The 12135-nt window shown below is 47.0% G+C and overlaps 4 protein-coding genes across 4 annotated transcripts; 3 read left to right on the top strand and 1 right to left on the bottom strand.

Moving 5' to 3' along the window:
- Window positions 1–335: 335 nt before the first annotated feature.
- N7478_002806 (fungal specific transcription factor domain-containing protein) lies at window positions 336–3109 on the top strand (the record flags this gene model as incomplete). Its single annotated transcript, XM_056919020.1, has 6 exons — window positions 336–1046; window positions 1102–1182; window positions 1240–1859; window positions 1945–2133; window positions 2216–3030; window positions 3102–3109. 6 exons carry the CDS (start codon window positions 336–338, stop codon window positions 3107–3109), a joined length of 2424 nt encoding a protein of 807 aa, XP_056782178.1.
- A 98-nt stretch (window positions 3110–3207) lies between these two features.
- N7478_002805 (uncharacterized protein) lies at window positions 3208–4182 on the bottom strand (the record flags this gene model as incomplete). The annotated part of the gene is made up of 2 exons (XM_056919019.1): window positions 3208–3614; window positions 3669–4182. The coding sequence occupies 2 exons, from the start codon at window positions 4180–4182 to the stop codon at window positions 3208–3210; spliced, it is 921 nt and encodes a 306-aa protein (XP_056782177.1).
- Window positions 4183–4982: 800 nt separating this feature from the next.
- N7478_002804 (uncharacterized protein) lies at window positions 4983–5621 on the top strand (the record flags this gene model as incomplete). Its single annotated transcript, XM_056919018.1, has 2 exons — window positions 4983–5111; window positions 5199–5621. The coding sequence occupies 2 exons, from the start codon at window positions 4983–4985 to the stop codon at window positions 5619–5621; spliced, it is 552 nt and encodes a 183-aa protein (XP_056782176.1).
- Window positions 5622–7061: 1440 nt separating this feature from the next.
- On the top strand, window positions 7062–11453 carry N7478_002803 (Arf family guanine nucleotide exchange factor SYT1; the record flags this gene model as incomplete). The annotated part of the gene is made up of 3 exons (XM_056919017.1): window positions 7062–7443; window positions 7539–8750; window positions 8824–11453. 3 exons carry the CDS (start codon window positions 7062–7064, stop codon window positions 11451–11453), a joined length of 4224 nt encoding a protein of 1407 aa, XP_056782175.1.
- Between the last annotated feature and the right edge of the window lie 682 nt (window positions 11454–12135).

Raw genomic sequence — 12135 nt, 5'->3', positions numbered from 1 at the left:
ATTATGAAATTTTATGCGTCATTTGTGTCTCTATCTCAATGTGCAAATATGAAAACATGGTCAGAGAGACGAGGTCCATACGAGGACATGTGCGTCTCACAGACCTTTGATCCTTCAATCACAATTTTCATATATTGAAATTTCAAGCCACCAAATATTGAATATGGGTTGTTTGAATTCTTTATCGGCAATTTTCTAATTGGACATCTAATCAGGTTCAAAATGAATCGGCTACTCCGCACTTTCTACCTGTATCAACATCATCTCACATAGACCAAATTGCATCCCCCACCCTACGCCTGCCATAATTAACCACACTTAAAAGTCCATACATAATGGCAGAAAATACACGCTCCGTTTTCCAGTCTGCTCGATCAATTCAGAATACAAGAGTACCCTTCATCCAAAAGCGTATCCGAAGAGCTGCAGCCGCATGCTACTATTGCCACGCGCGGAAAGTCCGTTGCGACGCTGCAATTTCGGGATACCCGTGCACAAACTGCACTCTTGACAAAAGAACAGACTGCACACTTCGTCCCAACGCGACCTCTCGTTTCAAGAAGCTTCAGAATAGATCCAACGATGAACCCAAAGCAGCGGACAAAACAACCCAACGGGTTTCCCCACCGGAGCTCTCTTCGAGCGCAGAACCATCCAATGATCCCGAGATACAGCCGTTGACAGAGGCACCTTGGAACTTTGACTGGGATTCCATAGCTCAATCGTCTGGCCTTGGTGAAGAGCCAGTCGTAAGCAATAGCAGTACAACGCAGGGCTTTCCGAAGAATTTTCTTGATTTAGATCGACTGTCGACTTTGCCGATGGATGAAGTGCACAATATCTCAATTCGCTGTTGTCTGGATATTCCTCGGAGGCAGATTGCTGAAGTATTTTTGAGGAAGTATTTTCTGCTGATACACCCTTCACTTCCTATTTTGGACGAAGCGATGGTTTGGGGTGCTTTTATCCAGGAGAATGACAACACGACATACTATCCCAAGCTATCTTTATTTGTTTTTCAAGCGATTCTACTTGCCAGTTGTGCAGTATGTCCCTTTCTAATTCTACACATTACACCGCTCTCATTATTGATTTGTCTAGTTTGTTTCAGTTGAAGTGGTCCAGCAATGGGGATTTCCGGACACCCACACTGCCCGCAGGGCACTATATGATCGCGCCAAGGTTGGTGATGTTTTTTTTAGAGATAAAACCAATAAACTAATGACGTATATCTCGCAGACTCTTTATGACACAGGGTTCGAAGCAGATGCCATATCTAGAGCCCAAGGCTGTTTATTACTAACCTTCCATACCACCGCGGAAGACCCAGAGGCACCAATGACCTGGAACATCTGTGCAATCCAGAACTCCATGGCAGCCGAGCTTGACCTAAATATTTCAACCAATGATCCAATAAGAATCACCAAGAAACGATTGTACTGGGCGATCTTTGTTCGAGACAAGATATTGTGGCTCGGGCGCCATAGAAGGCCTCATTTCATCTCTGCTGAGTTTGGACTTTCCATGGATCATTTGAACGAGGATGATCTTGCAGATGAAATTCTTTATTCTCCGGTCTACACCGCAGATGCAAAACGTTTGCTTCTCAAGCTTTTCCAGGCACAGTGTCGCCTTGCCATTATTCTCACGGATATTGTGTCTATTGTATTTTCTATTTTTGATGGCTATTCTCCTCGTCTATCTAGCAATGGGCTTCAGAGAAGCATGCTGGAAGTTAAGGAACTCAGGGATAGACTGACTCGGTGGAAAGACGATACCCAGTCCCGGATTTATCAAAGAGACTCATTGCAGCAGGGGAGTATTGAGATTCTCACAAACCTGGTACTCATGCATTATCAGTAAGTCTATCATTACGCTCCGCGGGTATGCTCTATGGAATTCCACGTGGGTGACGCTAGATATGCTAATGGTGGACTATCTTAGGAGTGCCCGTGTCGCGCTCGCTCACTATGAGACCTTTCTCGTTGAAAGCCACTTTGATCTCATTCAAGATTCTTCTGCTGCGATATTGCTCCCTATAGCAAAGGATCTAAAGAGCTCTGTCTATCATATGACACAGATTATGAAGTTCTTTTCATCGAAGAACTTGACAGAGAACATACCAATCAGCGTGTAAGGCTTTACCAGCACAACCGCAAATATTATTTGAATCAATAAGGAATCATTCCACTGAGACTAACGTCACTTTTCTTAGGCTCGCATATTGTGGTACTCCGATGATACTAGCTGCAATAGATGCTAAACTATCGCCAAGTCACTCTGAAAGTCTCGAGCGGGGAACTGCATTGAATTATTGTGCTGACGTTGTCACAAAATCCCGTGGAGCCTACGACGTAACTGAATTCTTTTCTCAGGGCACCAATCATCTGCTCCAGCTGGCATATACGATCACAGAGAATGTTTTTCGTAAGAACCCTGAATTATCCAAAAATCGCAATTTCAACCCATCGGAGGCACCACACGGTATTGAGGACGACCAATCAGGTCTTCATGTTACCCCCTTCAATAACTTGCGTGTGAAAGGATGGGTAGAGGCGTTTCTCAAATACCCCCGCGCTTACTTGTCAATCTCAACCTGTATCGACTACAGTCTTGCGATGGGACGTCTTCCGCGTGATGAACTACTTCCTCCTCTTATTCGAGATACTATGCCCTTAGTCTTGGGGCTTCCTAAGCTTCCATGGATGATTGAGTCTTCTCGTAACACCTGCACAACTCCACAAGCCGAAAGACTCCTAACGGAACAGCCGGAATCCCAGGAGGAAGATGTGATGGGCCCTAGTGAATTTGATCTCGATGACCCATGGTATTGGTCATTTATGCAAAATTTCAATCCAAATTTGGGTAGTGCTCAGAATGACCTCGAGAATAATCATGATCTTGACGGGCTCGGATTGGTTCATGGTATACCTGAGCTTGATCCCAGTGAGATGAGCCATAAAGCTAGCATTGATTCTTATTCCAGCTTTAACCCGCGCCCAAACTTTCCAAGTTTTGGTATTATTACTGGTAGGTCAATTTCTTCCTAGGACTGAACTATCGTTTGCAACTTACTGATCGGAATTTCAACATATTTATAGATGATTGAGTGGTGGTTTTTTATTGTCCAGATTCAGAAACTAGTCGATCAATCAATTCTATAATGTAAAAGGTACATATTGTAAATACAAACTGCTTTCACGGACTCTATTTCCCTTCATATTCCAGCATTCGACGATGTGCATCTCCAGCAACAGTTCGATAGTTTACAGCAAATCGCTCATCCCCCGCAACAAAAGCAAACTGCCTTTTCCACTCTTGCCAATTGGCAATAGACCAACTATCTTCCGACTCAGACTGACTTTCAGAGCTTTGACACTCTCGATAAACGAAACGGCCTTCATCGGATGTCAAAATCCACTGCGCGGCTGCAATCAAGTTATTGCCTAGAATATTGGGCCCATCGATCGGCCGTTTCTCCAAATCGGGATAGTCTCTACTTGAAGGTAGGATATATTGGAGAGCACTTTGCTCCGCGCAGTTACAAATTTCCAACGCGGTTAGCCGAGCCATGGCACTGTTGAGGTTTCGCAAGCGATATGGTGGAAGCCATTCTAGATAATATAGTTAGAGCGGTAACACAAATTTGGCTGATCGGGGTTCAGTACCAAATATTTCATCATGGAAATACAGCCAAAACATCTGCCAGTCTCCTTCCGGTTCACCAAAGGGCCAGAGTGTCACTGTGGGGTGGGGCTTGCTGAGATCATCGGAGGGAAGACCGGCATATATTGGATGACGGGGAAGAGCTTTCAATGCGAGAAGCAATTCCACGATAGCATTTTGGCCCGGGTGCTTTGCCGGAAAGGCAAATAATAGCCGCACGATTGCCGAGAACAATGGGGAAAGGTGTATTCTAGGGGGGGGAACGACAAGGTCGTCGTCGTCGCCTTCTTTCAGTTGGCTAACTAATGCCTCGTATTGTCGGTTGGTATCTTCTGTGGTTTTGTTGTCGATTTCGGCAGCGAGTTGACTGGGCTGTAGAGCTCCGTTGACTAGAGACTCTAGTCTTGATTTGATCCAGAGATCTTGTTCCTCGTCATCTTCTTCATATAGATTGAATGGGAGGGGTTTGTTCTCGTTTTCTTCTGAGTAGTCTGGGTTTGTCTCCAAGGTCGACATGATGGGTGCTCAGTTATTATGCAGATTGAAAACAGTTCCTTTTTGTAAGAAATATCAGCTTGGAATTAGAGGGAGTTAAGATAAAGAGTTGGTAAAAGTGAAGCACTATGTGGCGTGTCTTCCTTGGCGGCTCATTCTTGGGCCTAAGGCTGCAGGGTCATGTCGATCTTCCGCCACCCCGTCGATCTTTGGCCCCTATAGCCCCCAATGTTTCTTCCTTTCCTCCTTCGTGACTTCATTCATATGGGGAACTTCTATTTTCAAACTGAATTTTAACAATACTCTGCGCTTATTCAACCGATTGCGAGCTTTGGGGGACATTTTTGTCGATGGAAGGATTATCAACTAAATGGAGTAATCGTATCAGACGTTCTTCTAAATATTGTTGTTTCTACACGCTCTTGGCTCGCACTTCTCTCTTCTTTGAGTGAATAGGCACCATTGATCTACAATTCACGCCAAGTTTCGCCTACGGACTGGAGCCTTGTATCCACCATTCATTCCAATGTAGCCCCAAACCCGTGATGTATCCCATCTTGGCGATGGAACCCAGAGACTGACGATAGTGAGGCATGTTGTAATAACATCTTGTAGCCTTTCCAACACATTTTCATCGTCAATATCGCCCCAGGGCTGTGATGTACCCTATTCTTGGCGATGGAACGCAAAGTCTAACAGACAAAGAGAGATGCTGCAATACCTCTGTCAATATACTCAAGAGCATATTATAAATAGACTATCACAATCATCAACTCTCTTCCTTTCCAAGTCAATTTCCTCATCTAAATCGATCACTCAGCATGCACTTTTTCAACGCCTTTCTTCCCATCGCCCTGCTCGCGAGCCCAATCTTCGCTGGTCCCATTGACTTCGACGCTCGCGCTGGTAGCCTCGAAGCTCGTGCCGGTGATCTTGAAGCTCGCGCTGGAGTAAGCCACCCGTCCATTCATCTATCCTTTACTTTCATTTCAAAGCCAAAAGGAAGAAAAGAGGTCAAAATCTAACGCACATACCAGCCAACTGTCACTTGCCGAGCAACAGACAAAACCAATGCTAAGAAAACGTCCACAAAAAGCTTCACTGTCGAAGTCGACGTAGCCAAAGACCTTGTCAAGAGCCTCGGTGTCAATCATAAAGACAGCACCGGCTACCCACATGCCTATACAAACAAAGACAAGCTCACGTGGGACGAGGCTGCATGCAAGAAGACCAACATTGATCTGCTCGAGTATCCTGTCTTTTGGAAGGGCGCTAAGGCGCTTGATCAGAAAAAGTCTATTAAGAACCAGGCTCATTCACCTATTCGAGTTGTTTATGCCAATTCTGGTGGCTCGGCTGTTTACTGTGGGATCATGACTCACACGGACTTGAAGAAGGACCAGGATTGGGGTAAGCAAGAGTCGTGGATTGGGTCTAGTGGGTTCGTCAGATGTGAGTAGATGGGTTCGAATTCAATTTGTCTTGTTAGGGGTGTGTTTGTATAGATGCTATGTTATCATATGGCCCTGGTGGCTATCTTGTTATAGATGATGCTTGAATTGTGTCAATCAAGTCTGGAATCCGTACCCTCTTTATGATCTCGAGATGTTGGTATCTACTACAATCAATCTTAGTAAAGTTATTACGAGAGACGATTAGGCTGATGTTTGGGAAACCCATTGGACAGACGTGTAGTATATTATTTGTAACGCGTATTCAAAACCCACCGATTTTAGAAGGAGTGAGATTATTTATCGGGGTAACTGTAGCAGTCATTATTAAAGGTCGGCCATTCATATAGTACATGATCTGCTATATTATGTGGTCGGTCCACCACGGGGATGGACTCTTACCTGAATTTTCACTGCCTGGTTGTAGTGGATTTGTTTTCCACTTTAAAGTTCAGCATTCGCAATGAGCTCGAGTCCAGACTCTGGCTTGTTCAGGCCCTAGAGTCGCGGCACAGCTTAGCCCCACTCGGCAGATGAGATCCACTATAGCCCTGGAGGAACACCTAGCAGTGAGATGGGAATAAGAGAGGGAGTATGTTAAATTGGCTTGTATTAAATCCTGGGGTCTAGTTTTATTATATAAATAAATTTTGTTGGTTCAAGTTACTGATTAATAGTTTAAAGTCAATTCCTGGTTGTACACCGCACAGTATGGTGGAGCCTTTTATTATGTACAAGTTGAGGTATCTATACGCGATACGCGAGACATTGTTTGTGAACCAGAGGGACAAGCAGTGAAAGAAATGCTGAATTCTATTTATACGGAGTGTTTGAAGTATCTGATATATAAACCTAAACTTATATATAGTAAAACTATTTGTATATATATAATGACATACAGTAATAATCTTCATTGTCCAGACCCTTGAACGTTCGAGGTTCTAGAACCAATGAGACCCAACCATATAACAAACTGCATGATTTCGTGCTGTTTCTGGCCTTGTCGCGCTCAGACTTCACCTTTTGTTCCTACTACCCCTCATCTTCTTCTTGTTAGTTAAGTTTGCCTCTTTATAAAGAATTTATTATTTGATACTACCTTATTTGTTTGTTCCTCCGATTTTCCATTATCAGGATTAAGTTTCCTTGTGGTGGGCGCGCAAATCCACTGCTCTCTCCCCCTTCCCGCGTTCCCCTTTTTTTGCAAAGCTGACGACGGATCTCCTCTCCACCTCCGAAATCCGTTATCCCACCGCGTTCTGGAACACTCCACGTCGCCATGTTCTCCTAATTTATCCTTCTTACCCTTCTTGTCACAAATTTTTATTCCTGGTCATTTCCATTTTTTGGTTCTCCCTGCTTTCCCCACCCCCTCCCTCTCAATCAGACATCTGCAAACTGCAAGGCACCGACCACGCATGGGTCTGATCGCTACCATCCTTCGCAGTCATGCATTGGAAAGGCCTACGGCTTGTCGCCGATGGGAACTCCAAACGGCAAAACACCCTCGAACCTCACGCCCAAGGTCGTCGCAGTGAACACCTGCCACGTCCAAACCCACCGATGTCCGAACCGAGACTCTCCGAGTCAGATGCCCGCTTAGGACCTTCCCCCCAGGACGGAGCCGACGAATCTAGGCTCGAGATGCTCGACGAGTTTCCAGACCATGGGGTGACCCGGTCTGACTTAGCGGGCCCCTCTTCCGGAGATACACCTAGCTTGCGACGAAATAGATTCAGTTTCATGAGGTTACGACATGCATCCGACCCGCAGCTGTCCAAAAGCTACGCCACGGCCCAGCAGGAAACTCCACCAGTGCCCTCCTTGCCGCGTAAGTGGATGTCTCAATGAGAGCTAGTTGTGGCAACTAGATATAAATGGGATACACCATTGCAAGGCTAACTATCTCCTTGTTTCATACTGCAGCCCCTAAAATCATCACTACCGCCCCAACCAGCAACGAGCTCGATCAATCTGCCAAAAGTCAACATAGATTCAAGCTGCGACCCTCGTCGCGGAAGCAGTCGATGGAGGAACTATCACGAAGCTCGGCCGATCGTCCCAGATCAAAGCCGGCACGGAAAACACAAGGGTCAACGGATTCGCAGGCCGATTCCAATCTCTCGACCTTCCAGGGAAGCATGGAGGAGCCAGGTCGACTTTCGACGACCTCATTACGAAGCGGGAGCCGCGATTTACCCAACGACTCTCAACGTTCATCGGTTACAGATCCTCGTTTCTCCGAATCATCACGATCAGATCAAAGTTATGGCGACCAGGCAGCATATCGCGCCAACTCCCCCCGTGAAGCCCTCGCGTCAACAACTTCCTCTAAAAGAGCATTCCGAATGCCACGTTTAAAGCGAACCCGCAGCCCTCTGTTTCCTCTTCCTCCGAAAGTCCCGCCGAGTCAATCGATAATGAACGGTCCGAAGTTCCCACCATCGGATACCCCGAAATCAAATGGATCCGGTGACCAAGATCAGGTCTCTCCTCTCCCTTCACCGTCTCGTTCCTCTGTAGGGCTGGCCGGAAACCCGCCACCTTTATTACGCAATGACTCGAACCGCTCCATACGATCCAATCCATCACACAAAGGTAACAGAGGCAGATCGTCCACTATGGGATCGCTGGCCGAAAACCAACAAGACGATTTGTCGCCAGTACCGTACTTGGTATCCTCGAGTCGCACTTCGACTTCTACGACCGGCCGTAAAAGCTTCGGTGATCTTTTCAACATATCCCAGCGGTTAAGACAGAACTCAGAGCCCCCGATTCCACGAAATGGTTCGCCTGCTCTCGGTGGCTCATCGACTCCCATTTCGAAACCGGATCTTCCAGCCGTTCCGGAGAAAGAGGAAAGTGATACACCGGCAACGTATTTGGAGAAGTTGGAGGGAAGCATCCCCAGGGGAATGATTGGTGGTGTTCTCTCCCAATCAAGTGATGAGTTCTTCAAGGTTGCTCTAAGAAAATATATGAGATCATTTGCCTATTTTGGGGACCCAATTGACATGGCGATTCGCAAACTTCTGATGGAAGTGGAATTGCCGAAGGAAACACAACAAATAGACCGGTTCCTACAGGCTTTCGCCGACCGATATCATGAGTGTAATCCAGGGATCTTTGCAACGACAGGTATGGTTTACGGATATGAGCCTTGAGCTATTCCTGGGTTGAAACTTAGCTGACTTGAATTTTCACCCCACAGATCAAGCATATTTTATTGCATTCTCCATTCTGATTCTCCATACCGACGTCTTTAACAAGAACAATAAGCGAAAGATGCAGAAGCACGATTACGTCAAAAACACTCGTGGGGAAGGTGTCTATGACGAGATCCTTGAATGTTTCTATGAGAACATCTCATACACTCCGTTCATTCATGTGGAAGATGCAAACTCACGAGATCGTCATTTGGCCAAACCTCGTCGCGCTCTATTCAAGAGCACTAGCTCGGAGAACTTGTCCAGGATAGCACGCGAACCGGTTGACCCATACACACTCATTATGGATGGCAAAGTTCAATCATTACGCCCAAGTTTGCAAGACGTGATAGATCTTGAGGATTCATACAACCACTTCGGAAGTTCTGGCCCGCCAGATATGGATGACCTCCACCAAGCGTTCACCAAGTCAGGCATTCTACAGATTGTCTCGCTGCGCTCACGTCCCGATGCTTTTATGAAAATGAGCATTGATAACCCCGCAGGCTCCAATCCTGGTCTAGTGGATATTAAGGTGGCCAAGGTGGGCCTGTTATGGCGAAAGGATCCGAAAAAGAAGAGAGCTCGTTCTCCATGGGCGGAATGGGGCGCGGTCCTCACATTCTCTCAACTCTACTTCTTCCGCAACGTCACTTGGGTAAGATCTTTGATGGCGCAACACGACCACTACGTGAAGAATGGCCGACAAGGCACCCTTGTCTTTCGACCCCCTCTTGCTGAGTTCAAGCCCGATGGTATCATGTCTACGCATGATGCTGTCGCTCTTTTAGACACGAATTACAAGAAGCACAAATACGCGTTCAGCTTTGTCCGCCATGGTGCGTTGGAGGAAATTTTCCTCGCTGCGTCTGAGAATGAGATGAATGACTGGATGGCCAAACTTAACTACGCTGCTGCCTTCCGAACTACAGGTGTACGCACGAAGGGTATGATTGCTACCAACTACGAGGGTCAACGGTATCGCACGAGCCAGCGGGCTGAAACAGAATCTGTCAACTCCCACCCTTCAGTGGATCGCGATGAGCCTCCCTCGCCTAGCATTGCAACGGATATTGTTGCTGAGTTTGTCGCGGCACGAAGGCAATTGATGCGCCAAAAGGTCCGAGAAACGAACGAAAAGCTCTTTGTGACACAGAAACAGCTGGAGGAGTTGTTACGCAATGCACGGCACCTTCAGGTTATGACTCCAGTCAATGCCCGGGCTCGTGAAAATGTCATCATGGCTGCAGGACGCATGTCAGCGAAGATCAAATGGGTTAGACAAGACATATGGCGTAATATATGCTACCGTGAGGTGCTTCTTCGCGATATGGGTGAAGGCGAGAGCTTTTTTGAAGGCCATGCTAGGTCCGTTGGGGAACAGACAGCATCATCAGAGGCTACACGGCTGGCCTCTATCTCTGGGCCGTCCATCATGTCCGACCCTAGCGTCCATCGGAATCCTAGTATTGTTCACACTGTCTCTAGTCACGATACAAATGAGCCAGCTTCGACATCCGCCGTTGACCAGCAACCCATTGACACTGGCCTTCTACAGCAACCATCAACCACGGACGAGACACGCCGCCCAAGCATTCCAGCTTCCACCAGTTCATCTGATTTTGCCCGTGTTGGCCGACCCCTTTCAGTCCTCGCTTTAGCTGACAAGCCTGCGGATGAAAAGGCGACCCAATTAGAGCGGGACTCTTCGGTTCTCAGTCACGGGAGTAAATTCGACGGGGCCAGCCTTGGTTCTCGGGCATCAAAACTTACCACTCCGGCTAGTTACGATGAGGGCGAGGATCGACTTCTCAGAGAGACTGGACTGTTGGATTTCAGTGGCTCTCCGCCGCCACGAAAGCGTTCTAGCAACATTCCGGAGCCAGATGGTGATAACAGAGTCGACGAGACTTCGGAGGTCTCTCATAGCGACCACAAGCCAAGCCGAGTGCGCCGAAGTCTCCATCGCACTCTCAGGGACTCACCTCATATGCCTCGTCACCATTCCCGTGGCAAGAAGAACCGGGGATCTGTGTCCAGCATTCCGCCCCTCGACGATGATGAGAATGATCCAGTCAACGACATCTTACCCCGAAAGACGCCTAGCTTCACGGTTCACGGTAAAAAGGCCTCTGTCGTAACCTTTGGTTCTGAATGGGAAAATATGCCCTCTGAGGAACGTCTCAAGCTCCGAAAGCCAACTCCCCATGATGAGCCCAGAGCTTCGGAGCCTGCAATTATCCACAGTCACGGTTCAGTTACCTCAGACAACCAACTTGACGGCGGTCGACCTTACTCGATCCGAAGTGGAAGCACGACAACGAGACTTAGCATCCACAGCGACGATGGCCCGGTAATGGACTTCTTCAAAGACGCACAAGAAACATTTGGCGATCAACTACCAAGTCCTGTTCACGAACCGACTACCTCAATCGCACCTGACCAAAAGGAATCAGAACAAGTTGAACCCGAGAACTTTCCCCGTCCACCTTCCGGCTCAGGGTCCGTTATCTTCGGTCCTCATCTGACGGCCCCAGGTGATGACAGAGCAACTTCATCAACTACTTCCCTTAGCGAACGGATCACGGACACCCCTTCATCTGAGAACCTACGTCAACAAGCCGTAGAAGCTTAGACTAGACTCGCGTCTTTTCTATCGCTGGGATCTCTGTATCTCTCCCTCTTTTCTCGCCCGTCTCCCACGAATCTATCATTGTATAGCCTCGCCTGCTCTCAATGCTGTTTAACGATTATTATACCCCTTACTTTTTCATTTTTTTGCGATCTCTTCTCGTTTGGGCTCTTTGCATCGATGGCCTACTCAATTCATTTCGGTTTCTCATGAATCCCGGTCATCTGTCTGTCTTGTTTCATTGTTCTGGAAAGCATCATGGTGTGACTTGTGACTTTGTGCTTGTTTTCCATTCATACCCATGCTCCCAGTAAGCGTCTCTGTCTTCTTCCCATTTCCATCTACGTGTCTCTCTGTTTTCAGAAGAAACTTGCAGCATTATTTCTTCGGGTCTTCATATTCACGACCTGTCGTTCTTGTGGGAGGCGGCAGAAACAGCTATTAGACAAAAGCTCATTTACGATTGACCATTCACAAAAAATAAATTAAAACACGAATAAAAGAAAGAAATTTATAAATAAGGTCCTCGACTCTCAATCCCAATTCCTGTAATTGTCTACAAGCTCCGATATCTACAACTACCACGTACCTCCAAGGCTCAAGATCATAGTTCCCCACTCTAGATAGAACCGCCCCACATCCCTATAAACCAACCAATCAACCAACCACAACCCAAAACGGCATC

The sequence above is a fragment of the Penicillium angulare genome (assembly GCF_028827245.1).
Source record: "Penicillium angulare strain IBT 27051 chromosome Unknown utg000003l_segment0_segment0, whole genome shotgun sequence".
Lineage (NCBI taxonomy): Eukaryota > Fungi > Ascomycota > Eurotiomycetes > Eurotiales > Aspergillaceae > Penicillium > Penicillium angulare.
Note: the sequence above shows the minus strand (reverse complement) of the source record. Positions and strands in the feature narration are given on the sequence as shown.